Consider the following 15,438-nt stretch of genomic DNA (forward strand, 5'->3'; position numbering starts at 1 on the left):
GCGGGGGCGGGGCCGGCGGAGAGGGGCGGGGCCAGGCGGAGCGCGAGCACGTGGGACCGGGGGGCGCCGTGAATGGGGACCCCAAATGCCCCTGCTGAGAAACCGGGCTCCGGGACCCAAACCCCTGTGGGGGAACCGTGCAACAGGACTGCCGGCTGCTCCAGGTGTGAGCCCCAAATCCCTCCGGGGAGATGAGCCGTGCTCCGGGACCCCCAACCCCAGTGGGACAGCGCTGTGCCCCGGGATGCCTGAGCTGTTCCAGTGGGGAACTGAGCACCGGGACACCCTTGGGACCATGTCAGTGAATTAATTAATGCCCGTGCTTAGGGCTCACAGCATGCAGGCTCGGTGCAGCTGCAGTTTCTGCTGGAGCACCGGGATGACCCCACTAACACACCCCTGAGCTGACCCAGCGGGTGGAATTACAGCCCCTGGGTATAATTAGCAGCAAACTTGATGAGCAAGAGCATCCCTGGCCCCAGTGACCCTGCCCAGGCCACGGATGTGTGACATCTCAGGAGCAGCCTGGCTGGGCCGCAATGTGTCCCCCAGCACACTCAGCCCCGAGAGCCAGAGCTCAGCAGCATCCCCACAGAGGATGGCACCCCTGTCCAGCCAGCCCAGCGCTGGAAGGATGGAAACCCCCACTCCAAATCCTCTTCCTCAGCACAGCCACTCCTAAAGGCGAGCAGGGCAGGAGGGGGCTCCTGGGTCAGTCCCACAGGGGGAAGCACAGCTGCACCTGCCTCAGCCATGCCCTGCAAAATCCCCTGGGCAATACCATTCCCAGTTTCCAGAGAGCTCAAGCAGCCAGGGCTCCTGTGTGGTTCCTGCTGGCAGGGAGCGAGGTGCCTGCAGGGCTGGAGGTGAGAGCCCGATGCTGTGAGGCAGCTCCGTGCCCCTGGATGGGCTCCTGCCAAGGCTGGGCCCGGAGCTCTGCCCTTCCCCTGGTGCTGGGGACACGTGGACAAACTCAGCTCTCTCTTCCTGGGGTGGCCAAGGAGCCAGGACAGCCCTGACAGTGCCCAAGTCACCTGGTCATGGTGGAACAGCGAAATCCATGGAGCCTCCCAGAACAGGGCTGCAGGTCAGAGACGAGGCTGCAGCTGGGCAGAAGGGCCAACACAACCTTCTCCAGGAGAAAACACATCCTGTGATCCAGCAAGAGGAATACTGCAGCCAGGGCCAAATCCCAAGAGCCCAGGCAAAGGATTCACCCAGATCCCAGCCCAAGCACAGCATCCCCATCCCCCTGAAGGGCTGAGCCTCTCACCAAATCCCTCAGCACCTTCCCACCACCTCTGCTGCTGGAACCACCTTCCCAAAGCCCTGGGGCTGAGGAGCTGGCAGCTACCCAAGCCCCGTGGCCTGGAGCACTGGGGCACCACAGAGCCAAGGACTGGAGCCACACGAGGCCCTGGCAGTGGGAGCAGTGGCTCTTCCCCTCCCTCAGTGCCCAGTTTGGACCAGTCAGCTGGGCAGGGCACTGGTGCTCAGGGAGCAGAGAGAGGCATCACTGCTTCAGGGAGCAAGTTCTTTATTTGTGGCCTGGAGGAAGGAGTAAAATCTGGCAAGTCTACAATCAAGTAGGAAACACAATTAAGTGGGAGAACAAGCTTCATTGAATCCAGGGTGAGCCTAAAAACTACAGCAGCAGCAGCAGGAGGGTGCACAGGAGCAGTGTGTGTCCCCCGGGACACCAGCACCAGGGACAGGGCTGGCTCCAGCAGCACCATCCGTGCAGCCCTGCTGTGGCTCCTGCAGCCCAGCAGGAGGAAAGGCCTGCATTCCAGTTCTAGCCTTCACTTAGCCTCAGCCTGAGCATCTGGCAGGAGACAGTGTGACACTGCTGTGACAGATGGCTGTGGACAGACAACTGGACACCTGCAGTGCAGAGCAGGACCTGGGGGATCTGCCCTCACACCACCTCTGCTCCCAGGAGGGGCATCCCAGCTGTATCCCTGGCAGCCTCCTAGGACCACTGTGCCACCCAGGACCCCTCAGAGGACACAGTCACTTCCCCTTGGCAGAGTTTCCTCTCTAGGAGTTGCCAAGGCAGAACTGGGCCCACAATGCAGGGTGATTCCAACCAGGTGGGCTGAGCTGCTCCCCCTCCCAAAAAGGAGCTGCTGCTGCTGGGGCTCTTGTGCAGTTCTCAGGCTAAGATAGGGGAGAGGGGAGTAAGAGGATGGGTACCCATGGGTGGCACTGTCTGGGGCTTGGGAAAGGCCAAGAGCAGCTTGGAGGGAGCCACAAAGGGCCAGTGACCATCTCAGCCCTCCAAGCTGTCTCTGCACCCACAGCCACAGCAGCTCAGAAGGCAGCAATGGCACAGCACGGGGGTGGGCTTGGTCCCCACCCAGCACCCCAGAGCTGTGTCCCCCAGGCAGACACGGGACTGGCAGTGTCACCACTACCACCAGTGGCCAAGGAGAGGCTGTGGCTGTCAGCTCTGGCTCTGGGAGATGTCCCCACTCGGTGTCCCAGGTCACGTCTGTCCGTCGGTCAGTCCCAGGATGTCCATCAGTGGGGCTGGTTTGCTCCTGCAGCCCAGACATCTGCAAGAGAGGGTGGAGGTGGGGACAGAGCCCTGCTGGGGCTTGCCCAGGTCATGGGGGCTGCCAGGTGGGACACAGGAAGGGAGGAGAGGAAGGCAGGAGACCCCTTCCCCTGCCAGGCTGCAGGAATCCATGAAAGGAACAGGCTCTTGGGATTCTCTGTGCTCAATCCTGCTGCTGGGGCTCAGAAAATGGGCATCAGATTGATTTCGGGGAATCTCAGAGGTGTCTGGACAAGCGTCCAAAAGACACCATGTCACCAGCCAGGCTCAAAGGGAAAATCCAGCAGGTTCTGCTCGTCCCAAGGACTGTCCAGGAGGACACTGTACCCACTGCTCCAGCAGCCATGACCCAGGAGAATCATGGTTAAGAATCATTGTCTGAGCTGGAAAAGCCCTCTAGGACCATCAAATCCAAGTGTTTCCCCAGCACTGCCAAGGCCACCACTAAAACATGTCCCCAAGTGCCACATCCACATGGTTTTAAATCCCTGCAGGGATGTAGACACCATCACTGCCCTGGGCAGCTGTGCCAGTGCCTGATCACCCCTTCCACAAAAGAAATTCTCTCTAATACCCAACCTAAACCTCCCCTGGCACAGCTTGAAGCTGTTTCCCCTTGTCCTGTCCCTGTTCCCTGGAGCAGAGCCCGACCCCCCCGGCTGTCCCCTCCTGTCAGGAGTTGCACAGAGCCACAAGGTCCCCCCCTGAGCCTCCCTCTCTCCAGGCTGAGCCCCTTTCCAGCTCCCTGAGCCGCTCCTCACAGGACCTGTGCTCCGTGCCCCAGGGAAAAGCAGGGTTTTGCTGAGGAGCCCTGCTCCAATCCCACGAGGGGGAAATGCAGTCACCTAGAGTTTAGCAGAGGAGGAGGCAATACCCAGCAAGGCAGAGAAGCTGTTGGGGGAGGTGAGCCAGCTGCCACCATCCACGACCAGGGTGGTGCCGGTGACGTAGGACGAGAGGGGGCTGGCCAGGTACAGCGTGCTGTGCGCGATCTCCGTCTTGTTCCCCGCGCGCTGCAGCGGGATCACGGAGAACTGGTTGGATTGCTCAGCAAATTTCCCACCTAAAAGGAGCAGGAAAGAGTCAGTTTGGACCGTGGGAGGACTGTCCACCACCAGGGCTGGCCGGGCACTGCAGCACTGCCCAAGGGGCTGGCTGAGTGCTCCAGGGAACTGGGAAGAGATCCTGGCACAGCCCTGGGATAAAAACCTGGGAATATTTAAAGGAGGAGAGCTCAAACCTAGCAGGGATTTTGTACTGACACAGCGAGCTCAAGGACCTCAGAAAGCTTTAGAACCATGGATTGGTTGGAAGGGATCTCTCCTTCTCCTCCCCTGCCATGAGCAGGGACACCTTCCACCATCCCAGGTTGCTCCGAGCCTTATCCAGTTTGGCCTTGGGCACTGCCAGGGATCCAGGGGCAGCCACAGCTGCTCTGGGCACCCTGTACCAGGGCCTGCCCACCCTGCCAAGGAACAATTCCTTCCCAATATCCCATCCATCCCCGCCCTCTGGCAGTGGGAAGCCCTGTACAGCACTCCTGGAGCCCCTTTAGGCCCTGGAAGGGATTCTGAGGTCTCCATGGCTCCAGAGCAGAAGGGCTCCAGCTTTTGGAGCATCTCCATGGCCTCTGGACCTACTCTAAGAGCTCCAAGTATTTCCTATTCTCTGGTGCTGCACCAGCACTCTGCTGACAGACTACAAGAGCCAACCCCTCAGGCAGGGCTGAGTTTTGGGAGAGCACATTCCATCATGGCATCAGAGAGCCCAAACTGCTGCCAAACCAGTACCTGGGAGGTACCAGGGATGTGGGAAGGGCTGTTGCCACAGAGCTGTGCCCAGCAGCAATCCCCACGAGCTGTGTGGCACTGGGGGTCCCTCCCAGCCCCCTCCCAGCCCCCTCCCAGCAGGGCAGTGCCACGGCAGGGCCGGGAGCCCAGGCTGCCTCACCCAGGCGTCGGAAGCCCTCGGTGCCCGAGATGGGGCCGGGGGCCAGGCTGTTCACACGGATGTTGTTGGGTCCCCACTCCACTGCGAGGTGACGGGTCATGGCATCTGGGGAGGGATTGCAACAGCAGTGAGAGACGGGGAGCAGAGCCATGCCAGCAACTTCTTTGGACGGGGAAAAAAAGCCACAGAAGAGTCTGGCTGAGAGCAAAGGACTCTGGAGGAGAGAAAATCCTCATCCCAAACCCAGACATGCAGTAACCACACCAATTCACATGCTTGCCCCTCTCCAAGGCATCTTCCATGCCAGTATTTAGGAAGAACTGGCTTCTTTCCTGGCCCCATGTGGCTCAGGGCCCCAGCAGGGTGTGTTGAGGTACCTATGGCAGCCTTGGCAGCCCCAGCGTGCACCTGCAGGGCCTGCCCTCGGTAGCTCAGGGTCGCTGTGATGTTAACGATGACCCCGCCATGGTCCTGGGGAAGGAAAGGAAATGTGGAGTTAGGCAGGGAGCAGCACAAAGGGTCACAGAGGGCTCTGAGGGACAGGAGAGCTGGGCTTGGAGGGACAGTCACCCACAGGCACTGTCAAGTCATCACTGGGGCAGCTCTACCCACTGAATCTCAGGGGAGGGGCAGCCAGCGGGGCCCTGCTGAGAGGTGGGACAAGCAGGGTACAAGAAAAGGCCAAGGGAAAGTGGCAGAGCTGGAAAGCGAGCAGGAGATCAGCTTCTCCAGGTGGCAGAGCATGGAAAAGTGCTGCAACAACACAAAGCCCCAGGGCAAGGGACAGGATGAGCCCCAGTTCAGGGCTGGGATCCCTGGAAGGGAACAGAGTGGATCTGTGCAGGGAGGCTCTGGGTCCTTGCACTTCACTGATTTCCCCAGCAGCACAGTGTGGTTTGACACTACCTCTTGCCTACAAGAGCCTCTCCTCAGAGTCCCCTGGCTCTGTGCCACTTACCCGAAAATATTTCTCAAAGAGGACTTTGGAGGTGTTGAAGGTGCCCATGGTGTCGATGTCTATCACTGTCTTGAAGGCGTTGAAGGACAGGGCACTGGCTGGGCACAGGAAGTTCCCTGCAGCACCTGAACCACAGGGATAGGCAAGACAGGTTTGGGAGAGACGTCAGGGCCCTTCTGAGACAGGGAGAGTGAGGAACAGTGTCTGCATGCTGGGGATCACACGGAGACAGCCCTGCTAAGGGATAAACTGATGGCTCTGGGTGCCCAGCAGCACAGCCAGCACGAGGGGGAGCAGGGATGATCCACCCCTAGACAAACAGGGATGGCCACTGCTGGGGAGCACATGGAGACAGCCCTGCTAAGGGATAAACTGATGGCTCTGGGTGCCCAGCAGCACAGCCAGCACAAGGGGATCAGGGATGATGCACCCCTAGACAAACAGGGATGGCCATGTACCACACACAGATCTCTGCTTCCTCTGTGCTCCCAGGAAAACACCCTGCCCAGCAGTGAGCCCAAACCCTGCCCCTGCCCTCTGCAGCCTCACCATTGATGAGGATGTCAATCCTCTTGAACTGCTGCAGCGCCTCGTCCACCGCTGCCGCGATGGTCTGCGGCTGCCGCACGTCCATGCACAGGGGCAGGCACTGCTGCCCTGTGGCTGCCACCAGCTTCTTCGAGGCCTGAACGAACAAAAAGACCCTTGAGAGAGCCTGGCTGCACCCTGCTAGCCCTGGGGTAGCCAGGGAAAGCTCCTGCATGGTGTATCCCAGCCACACTGCATGCTGGGCTGGCTAAGCCCAGGTACCTGCATGGGCTGCTGTGGACACAGCACAGGCAACAGCCCAATCTCTGCAGGGAAAGTACAAAGGCTGGACCCCAGCAAAGCCTTTTTGGCATGAGCCCAGGCATAATCGCCCTTTAGGTCCAAAAAGTCAGTGGGCAAAAGGGCAAGAACAGAGCAGCCAGGTGTCAGGCTGTGAGACAGACCAGCTCTGCAGCTCAGGGTTTGTCACAAGCCACTCCTATGGCTCATTAAGAACAAAATTTTCCCCAGCAAATTGAGCACAGGGGACGCACAAGCTCAGCAGCAACTCCACACAACACCCAGAGCTGCTCTAACTCCTTTTTTGGGCTCTGTGAGAGGTCTTGAGCCCCAGCAACACACAGGTGCATGAGCAGCTGGAGTCTTGGACTGCAGATTCTGTGGCCTCAGAAGACTCAGGCCCCTGAGGACTAACAACCTGCTGAGCCAGCTTCTTCTGGCACATGAGCATGAGGGGGTGGGAAATGACAGGCAACCACACTTGCACCCTCCCCTCTGCCCCAAAACACAGGATACCTGTGCAACCCACAAGCCACACAGCCCCAGGGTCTGCTCCTGCTCCACACTGAGCTTTCAGTCCAACCTTGGGCTCTGCCCTGCTGACAAACCTCCCCCACAGCTCATTTCTGTCTCTCTCCCCCACAAAAGCCATCATGATCGTGGAATAGCCCCCACAATGCAGGTTACAGGTTAACAGAGCTGCGCTGGAGGTGCGCTGGGTGCAGCCCCACACCCGCACCCACCCTGCCCAGCGCCACCGGAGTGCCCGGGGCTGGCAGGCTGGCAGGCACTGGGAAGCACTGGGAAGCCATGCCTCCTACTATTCCCAGGGCTCCCGGCTCCACCGGGAGAGAGCAGAAGGATTTCGGGGCTCGCAGGCTGCTGGAGGCCGGACTCACCTCGGACACCCGCTGCAGGTTCCTGCTGGCAATGACGGTGCGGCAGCCGTGCCTGCAGGGAAGGGGCAGGTGAGACGGGCCGGGCTCCTCAGCAGCACCTCGGGATCACCGGGTGCTCCCTGCAGGAATTGCTGCTGCTCCAGCCCGCAGGGCCCTGTCCCCGAAGCCTCCCTGAGCCGCCCTCGGCTTCACATCCCGGCTCTTCCAGGGCCTGGCAGCGCAGCGGGGAAAGGGATGGGACGGGGGAAAGAGAAGAGAAGGGGGTGAAGAGGAGGAAAGTGCGGGAAAAGGAGGGAAGAGCAGGGAAGAGAAGAAGGGAACGGGGGAAAGAAGAAGGGAAGGAAGGGGCAGTCCCGCCGCAAGGGCTCCCGCACCTCATGAAGATCTCGGCGATGCGGAAGCCGATGCCGGAGCCGCCGCCGGTGATGAAGGCCACCTGGCCCCTGTGGGACAGAGGCACGATCAGAGCCGGGCCCCGCGGAGGCGGCCCCGCGGGCCCCCGGAGCGCCGGCACTCACGCGAGCAGGTCGGGGCTGAGCAGGTGCCGGTACTGGGGCAGACACTCGTCCCCGTCCTCGTCCGGGGGCACCCGCGCGGCCATGGCGGCCTCGGCCATGGCGGGGGCGGGCGCTGCTCACTGCGCCTGCGCGGGCGCCGCCGCCGTCGCCTGGCAACGGGGAGCGCTCCGGGACACAGCGACACCGAGCGGCCACGGCGGGAACTGCAGCGCGGGGTGACCAGAGCCGTCACCGTGAGATCCCAGAGAGAGATCCCAGAGAGATATCCCAGAGAGAGATCCCAGTGAGAGATCCCAGTGAGACATTCCAGTGAGATATCCCAGAGATATCCCAGTGAGATATCCCAATGAGAGATCCCAGAGATAGATATCCCAGAGAGATATCCCAGAGAAATATCCAAGAGAGATATCCCAGAGATATCCCAGTGAGATATCCCAGAGAGAGATCCCAGTGAGATATCTCAGTGATATCCCAGCGAGATATCCCAATGCTATCTCAGTGAGCTCCCAGTGCTGTCCCAGTGCTCCCAGTGATACCCACACCTCCCAGCGGTATCCCACTGCTTTCCGAAGTGTCCCAGTGGCCCCCAGTGCCACCCAGTGGTGTCTCAGCGCTTCACAGCGGCATCCCAGCGCCTCCCAGCGGTGTCCCACTGGTTCCCAGTGTCGCACGGAGCCCCCAGTTTTACAGCTCAGACCCCACCCTGATCTCCTGCAGAGCCCCTGCAGCCCCCCAGGCACAGCCCAGCTCTTCGCAGGGCCTCCCAGTACAGTTCCAGTGCTCCCAGGGACATCCCAGTTCATCCCAGAGCTTCTCAGCACTATCCCATTTTCCCACAGAGCATCCCAGTACCGATCCAGTGCCGCCCAGGAACAGTCCATGGACACCCAGAGCTTCTCAGCGTCTCCCAGGGACATTCCAGTGCCTCAAAAGCCTTCCCAGTACCAACCAGTACCTTCCACGGATGTACCAGTGACACCCCAGAGCTTCCCAGGGACAGCCCAGTACTCCCCAGGGACAGCCCAGGGTCTGCTGGGGTTCCTCAGTACCACCCCAATGCCTCCCAGAGCTTCCCGGTACCACCCCAGTGCCCTCTGGGGACATCCCAGTGCCTCCCAGTATTTCCCAGTACCACCCCAGTGCCTCCCAGTATTTCCCGGTACCACCCCAGTGCCCTCTGGGGACATCCGAGGGAGGAGACCGGAGTCAGAGCTGGGGACACCGGGGTTTATTGGGGACGGGGGTGCCCCCGGCCGGGCCCGACCCTAGAGCCCGTAGATGTTGTCCCTGTCCCTGCTGTCCCAGGCCACCAGCTCGTCCCGCTGGAACCAGAAGCCGATCTCCCGCTGGGCCGTCTCCGCGGAGTCGCTGGCATGGACCAGGTTCCTGCGAGGGGACAGGGATGGGGACAGTGCCACCGCCCTGGGGTCCCGCCCCCGCGGCTCTACCTGGTGATGTGCACGCTGAGGTCCCCGCGGATTGTCCCCACGGCGCTGCTGTCCCCAACCATGGCCCGCGTGCACCGCACCACGTTGTAGCCCTCCCACACCTGCGGGACAGGGACAGGGACAGGGACAGCTGAGTCCCCCGCGCCCCCCGGGACCCCCGGGCTGTCCCCTCACCATGGCCACCACCGGCGCCGAGGTCATGTAGGCGACGAGCGCGGGGTAGAAGGGCTTCAGCCGCAGCTGCTCGTAGTGCTGCTCCACGAGCCTCCGGTCCGCCTGGGGCAGCGGCGGCGACAGTGACACCCGGGCCGTGTCCCCCGGCCACCCCCGCTCCGGAGCAGCGCTCCCCGCGGGCCCGGCTACCTGGAGCAGCTTCATGGCCACCAGTTTGAAGCCGCGGCGCTCGAAGCGCTGGATGATGTCCCCGAGCAGCCGCCGCTGCACCGCGTCCGGCTTGGCCACCAGCAGCGTCCTCTCCTGCAGCGCCGCGGGGGCTGCGCGGGGCCCGCGGGTCGCTGTCACCACCGCAGGGGACACAGGACACCCCCGGACACGGGCGCCGTGGCAGCAGGGCCCTGAGCTGTCCCCGCGGCACCACGGGCTGTACTCGGCCCCGAGGCTGCCGATGGGAACCCGCCCCATCCCTGTTTCCATCGCTGTCCCCATCCCTGCTTCCATCCCTGCCCCATCCCTGTCCCTGTTTCTATCCGTGTCCCCTTCGCTGTCCCCACCCCTTCCCTGTCCCCATCCCTGACCCCATCCCTGCCCCATCCCTGCCCCCGTTCCTGTTTCCATCCGTGTCCCCATCGCTGTCCCCACCCCCTGTCCCCATCCCATCCCGGGGCGTGTCCCCTGGCCAAGCTGTGCCTCTCAGGCTGCTGGGGTCCCAGGGGACGTGTCACAAAACCCTGACGGGTGTTGGGGACATGTCCGTGGCCAGGAAATAGCCTTTAACCCAGGCACGTCTGTGCCGTGTCCCCGTGCTGAGGACTGTCCCCTGCCTGGCCCCGAGGCCTTCCCCCGGCCCGGTCCCAGCGCTCCGCTGCTGGAGGGGAAAATCGGTGACCGAGGGACGGCAGGGTCCGGTCCGAGTCCCGCTGTCACCCGTGGGACGGCAGGGTCCGGTTCCGGTCCCGCTGTCACCCGTGGGACGGCAGGGTCAGATCCCGGTCCCGCTGTCACCCGTGGGACGGCAGGGTCCGGTCCCGGTCCCGCTGTCACCCGAGGCACAGCAGGTCCGGTTCCGGTCCCGCTGTCACCCGAGGCACAGCAGGGTCCGGTCCCGGTCCCGGTGTCACCCGTGGGACGGCAGGGTCAGATCCCGGTCCCGCTGTCACCCGTGGGACGGCAGGGTCCGGTCCCGGTCCCGCTGTCACCCGAGGCACAGCAGGGTCTCACCCCGCCGCTGGCCCTGCCGCGGCTGCGCCGCAGGAGGGGACAGAAGCCCCAGGGGACAGTGCATCCCGTCCGCTGGAGGGACAGAGGGGACAGGAAGGACGGGAAGGGAGAGGGAGAGAGGAGGAAGGGAGAGGACACTTCACTGCCACTCCCTTCGGGGACCCGTCCCGGGTGCGGGGCCGGGTGGCCCCGGTGCTGGCGGGGACAGAGCCGGACAAACCGAGCCCGGGAGCTCACCCGGGCACTGCTGAGCACTGCTCGGCTCTGCCAGGGTCCTGGCCCGTCCCTGTCCCCCGCACCGGCGTCCCCCCAGCACCGCCCTGGGGACACTGAACCCCTTGGGACTTCCAGAGAGCGCCAGCTCCGGTCTCTGTCCCATCCCGGCACACGGGGCTGGGGACAGCAGAGCCTGGCACAGGCTCGCCCCACAAAGGGGCGACAGGCGCCCGAGAGCCGCCACCCGCCCGGCACGGAGGGACCGGGGGCACTGCGAGGGGATGGGGCACCGAGGGGACAGGGTGGGAACAGGAGCGCTGAGGGGCAGCACAAGCAGGGGACTGGGGACAGAGCGGGGATGAGGAAAGGGTCCCCAGGGGCAGGACAGGGAAGGGGCTGAAGGCCCCCAGGGATGGGGACCGGGTTCTCTGGAGCAGGGGTGGGGACAAGGTCCCCAGGGGCAGGATGAAGGTGGGGACAGGGTCCCCGGGGGCAGGACAGGGACGGGGCCGTGTCTCACCCGAGCCGTAGCAGCGGGGCCCGGGGGGGCTCAGGCCCGGCTGCCCCCGCGGGAGGCTCCGGGCCAGGCAGCGCCCCAGGGAGCCCATGGCGGCCCCGGCGGGTCGGAGCCGGGCTCGGTCGGTCTGCGGAGGCTTTTAGAGCCCGGGGACGGGTCAGGCTTCCGTCCCTCCCCTTAAAGGCCGCCGCGCCTGCTCGGGACATCCCAGGACGGAGCATCCTCCCCATGCAGAGCGTTCCAGCACGGAGCATCCTGACACGGAACATCCCGGCTTGGAAGCCCAAGCCCTGCCGGGGTGGGAGCACAGCCCACACCCACCCCGAGGGGAGCCAGACCTTGCCAGGAACCAAAGGAGCCTCGTGCAGGGAGAGGCCGTGTCAGCCCCTGCCAGGCTGAGCTGGGGCACAAGGGAGGCCCCAGCCCCGGAGCAGCCAGGGCAGTGCTCCCCTGAGGGGCACAGGCCTGCCCTGGACACAGGGGGTGCTGGGGAAGGGGTGCAAGGCCCTGGGAGCAGAGGAACTGCCCAGGTGGGAGCCCTCTGATCACTCCCAGTTTGGGAAATTACTCTGTACTGGGCTTCCCTGCTCTCAGACACCTCATGGAAAAGCCTGGCTGCTTGGAGCCTGTTTCCCAAATCTGTGCTGATTTGAAGGACTGAGGAGTATCCTGAAAAAAACAAGCTGAGGGCTGGGCTTGATCCCACTCTCCCTGTTACCACCCTGCCTTCCCAAGGCACAGGGAGTGGGGGGACAGAACCCCTGCCACAGCCTGGGGGGCTCTGGGGACTGGCTGTGCTCAGCACCATGGCAAAAAACACCCCAGTGCCATCCCACGGGCAAATGGATTCAACTGGTTGTGGAAAAGAGACTTTTCTGGCCCCAAACAAGAGGCTGGGGATGGGGAAAGAGCCCTCTGCAGGGTTTGCCAGGCCAGGGGCAATTGGACAGAAAGGTGTCAAAGGGGAAGAGGTTTTAGGACAAGGGGTGGCAGATTGGAGCCTGGGCTTGGACCACCGAGCAGCTGCTGGCATTGACCAAGGGAAAATCTTCTACTTTCACCCTGTGTAAAACCAAGAAAGAGAAGCAGCATGAGCCTGGAGAGCTGTGCTGGGATGAAATCCCTTCAGCCCCAAGGGGAGCCACAGCCAGCAGGTGGTGGAGGAGGTGGCTGCCAGCTTCCCGTGCCCCCAGTGCCAGGCAGAGCTGTGAGGGGGCCCAGGAGCAGCTCAGGACCAGCTCAGGAGCAGCTCAGGAGCAGGGCCAGGTCTGGACCCTGCACTGGGTGCTCGTGCACCGCTACCAGCAGGAACAGCAAGGACTCCCAATCTCAGTGGAGACAGGGACACTCCACGTGTTGTTCCAGGTGTGGCTGGCAGGCAGCTTGGGAAGGCTGGGCCCAGACCATCATCCCCCTTCTTTCCTTCTCTCTCACCCCTCTGGAGCCAGCTCAGCCCTCACCTGCATGGGCTGGAGCAGGTGAGGCACATCCTGGGCACCTGGACTCTGCTCCAGGGCAGGGAGCCCAAACATCCAGCTGGTGCCAGGTCAGAGCCTGGATGCAGGAATGGCACAGATAATCCAAACAGCATCCCTCATCTCCCCATGGCAAATGGGCACAGGGAAGGGGCTTGTCCACAAACCTGAAACACAGGAACCATGGAGGAAGTGCTGCCCCACTCCAGCTCATCCGACAACCTCCCAGCTGTCCAGGTGCAGCCACCACACAGACACATCTCCAAACATTCCCAGGAGAACATCACCAGGAGTGCTCCCTTCCCAGAGCCTGGTGCTGCTCCTGCCACTGCAGCTGCCCACTTAAACACAGGGAATTGAGAATGATTCCACAGAGTCATGGAGTGGTTTGGGTTGGAAGGAACCTCAAGGCTCATCCCACCCCCTGCCATGGCAGGGACACCTCCCACTGTCCCAGCGTGCTCCAAGCCCCATCCTGGCCTTGGGCACTGCCAGGGATCCAGGGGCAGCCACAGCTGCTCTGGGCACCCTGTGCCAGGGCCTCGGCAGCCTCCCAGGGAACAATTCCTTCCCAGTATCCCATCTAACACTCTCCTCATTCAGCCTAAGGCCATTTCCCCTTGTCCTGTCACTCCATGCCTCTCAAATTTAATCTATTAAATATAAAAATTAGGACTGATATAATACTGCTTCCTGACCAGAGACCTCAGGGAAAAGAAATCATTCCCAGCTGCATGATCAGAGATCCACAAGCCCCACACAATCTGTCCCTGCCTGACTGGTGTCTGGGATTTTACCAGACAGATGCCACTACTGGGTCACTGGGCAGAGGGTGAACTTCAGCTCCAGGCTCCCTGGGAATGGGGGATTTCTTCCTGCAGGCACTTCATGCTCGATTCAGACACGTGTGCTGGAGGGGATGAATGGATCACCACAACATGTGACAGAAAACACAGGAGAACAATGAGGAGACAGCAGAAGAAGCCACCACTGATCTGCACCTTCCAGGAGCTGCTGGACTTGTTGGGATCCTTGTTGGCTGCTCCTCATTCCTGATCCTGGGAAAAGCTGTGGATCACTGCCCGTTCATTTCTACAAAATGACCTAGAGGGTAACAAACCCAGCCCCAAGTTATTTAAAACAACAAAGTAAGCACTTTATTCCCATTAAGCATGTTGTTTTAGTATCACAATGGAATGATGAGAAAACGTTTAAAAAAAAACCCAAAAAAAGTCTCTAAATCCCCGCCAACATCGGGGAGGTATTCAAGGCAATTTAAAAACAAAGGGAGTGACAGAAGTGCCAAACCAGTCCCAACGTCAGGAGACTCCTCCTCCGAGAGCTGGGCGGGGCAGGAAGGTGGAATGACACGAAGGTACGAATGTCTGAAGTGGTCTTTGGCGCTTCTGCCTCGTGTTTGATACGGACATGATGTCTCCAGACACCTCCAGATGCAACAAAGTGCTACAGGAGCAGAGGGAAAGCCCCGGGAGAGGGATTTCCCGACAGTCGGGATGCCCCGGGGTGGGCGTTAAGACACATCCTGCCGGCTCCAGCTGCGGCCTCGGGCTGGGCAGGGAGAACTCAAAGGAAGCGGTGGAGCGCGGTGAATCCAGGCCGGCTCCCGCAGCGCCGGCACGGCCCGGGAGGAGAGGGGCGGTGGCGAACCGGAACGCGGGGCTGTGCCCCGGGGAGGGGCAGCCCAGTGCAGTCACTATAACTTCACAGTCCCCGGGGGCAGGCTGTCGTTGCACAGTCTGTAATAGCGCAGGTCGTTCACCAGCCTGTGCACGTTCTGTGTGAACGAGGGCAGGTCCTGCAAGGGACACAACAACAACTGCTGGGAACGGACTCACAGCGGGCAGCAGGGAGGGGCAGGCACCCAGAGGGTGCTCACGGGTGAACAGATCCGCCCCGACTCAGTCTGAGCCCGGGAACTGCAGGGATCCAGGCTCTGCTCCCATCTCCGACCTCTCACTGTGCAGTGAGGCCCAGAGCAATGGTCATGGAATCATGGAATGTTCTGGGCTGGGAAGGGCCTTAAAACTCATCCAGTGAGGGATGAGGCAGGGACACCTCCCACTGTCCCAGGCTGCTCCAAGCCCTGCCCAGCCTGGCCTTGGGCACTGCCAGGGATCCAGAGGCAGCCACAGCTGCTCTGGGCACCCTGTGCCAGGGCCTGCCCCCCCTCCCAGGGAACAATTCCTTCCCAATATCCCATCCATCCCTGCCCTCTGGCAGGGGGAAGCCATTCCCTGTGTCCTGTCCCTCCATGCCTTGTCCCCAGTCCCTCTCCAGCTCTCCTGGAGCCCCTTTAGGCCCTGGCAGGGGCTCTGAGCTCTCCCTGGATCTGTCTCTCCCCCAGCTCTTCCAGCCTGGCTCCATGGCCAGATGCAGCACTAATTCCTTGCTGCCCTCCTGCCAAGGCTCCTGGGTGTCACACACTCCCTGACGAGGCCTGGTATTCCTGAAGAACAGTTACCTTCCAGAGCCAAGCCATTCCCCCAGGGTTCCATTCCCTCACCCTTGGTCTCAAATTCCTATCCCCTCCCTCAGGACAGGGAGCACACAATGAACAACCCTCAGTAAATGGAAGCCAGAACCTGCTGCTCTGCCATGATATTCCACACGTTTCCTTCCCACACAGGAGGGGTTTGCAGGGATTGTGAGC

General features: G+C 62.0%; 3 protein-coding genes across 7 annotated transcripts in view; all 3 read right to left on the minus strand.

The window, feature by feature from the left end:
- Window positions 1-1,520: 1,520 nt before the first annotated feature.
- DECR2 (2,4-dienoyl-CoA reductase 2) lies at window positions 1,521-7,842 on the minus strand. 2 transcript variants are annotated; one of them, XM_041406828.1, is made up of 9 exons: window positions 7,714-7,842; window positions 7,570-7,638; window positions 7,196-7,247; window positions 6,018-6,153; window positions 5,469-5,593; window positions 4,888-4,981; window positions 4,511-4,615; window positions 3,435-3,623; window positions 1,521-2,558 (listed from the first exon to the last, which is right to left on the minus strand). In XM_041406828.1, exons 1-9 carry the CDS (start codon window positions 7,809-7,811, stop codon window positions 2,524-2,526), a joined length of 903 nt encoding a protein of 300 aa, XP_041262762.1. In that variant the 5' UTR covers window positions 7,812-7,842; the 3' UTR covers window positions 1,521-2,523. The 2 variants fall into 2 exon arrangements, with proteins under 2 accessions (XP_041262762.1, XP_041262772.1); XM_041406838.1 differs by having other exon boundaries at window positions 3,406-3,623.
- Window positions 7,843-8,953: 1,111 nt separating this feature from the next.
- NME4 (NME/NM23 nucleoside diphosphate kinase 4) lies at window positions 8,954-11,534 on the minus strand. Of its 4 annotated transcripts, XM_041406929.1 has the most exons (5): window positions 11,296-11,534; window positions 9,525-9,655; window positions 9,336-9,437; window positions 9,162-9,262; window positions 8,954-9,099 (listed from the first exon to the last, which is right to left on the minus strand). In XM_041406929.1, the coding sequence occupies exons 1-5, from the start codon at window positions 11,381-11,383 to the stop codon at window positions 8,979-8,981; spliced, it is 543 nt and encodes a 180-aa protein (XP_041262863.1). In that variant the 5' UTR covers window positions 11,384-11,534; the 3' UTR covers window positions 8,954-8,978. The 4 variants fall into 4 exon arrangements, with proteins under 4 accessions (XP_041262863.1, XP_041262854.1, XP_041262844.1 ...); XM_041406920.1 differs by having other exon boundaries at window positions 9,336-9,655; XM_041406910.1 differs by lacking the exon at window positions 11,296-11,534 and having other exon boundaries at window positions 9,525-9,849.
- A 2,399-nt stretch (window positions 11,535-13,933) lies between these two features.
- The window catches only part of XPO6 (exportin 6), a 55,105-nt gene continuing 53,600 nt past the window's right edge, over window positions 13,934-15,438 (minus strand). Inside the window, exon 24 of the mRNA XM_041407381.1 lies at window positions 13,934-14,583. Within this exon, the coding sequence (XP_041263315.1) occupies window positions 14,482-14,583 (102 nt within the window). The 3' untranslated portion in view covers window positions 13,934-14,481. The remainder of the gene's footprint in view (window positions 14,584-15,438) is intronic.

Source organism: Onychostruthus taczanowskii, unplaced genomic scaffold, assembly GCF_017590055.1.
Source record: "Onychostruthus taczanowskii isolate IOZ18803 unplaced genomic scaffold, ASM1759005v1 scaffold10, whole genome shotgun sequence".
In the NCBI taxonomy this organism is placed as follows: domain Eukaryota; kingdom Metazoa; phylum Chordata; class Aves; order Passeriformes; family Passeridae; genus Onychostruthus; species Onychostruthus taczanowskii.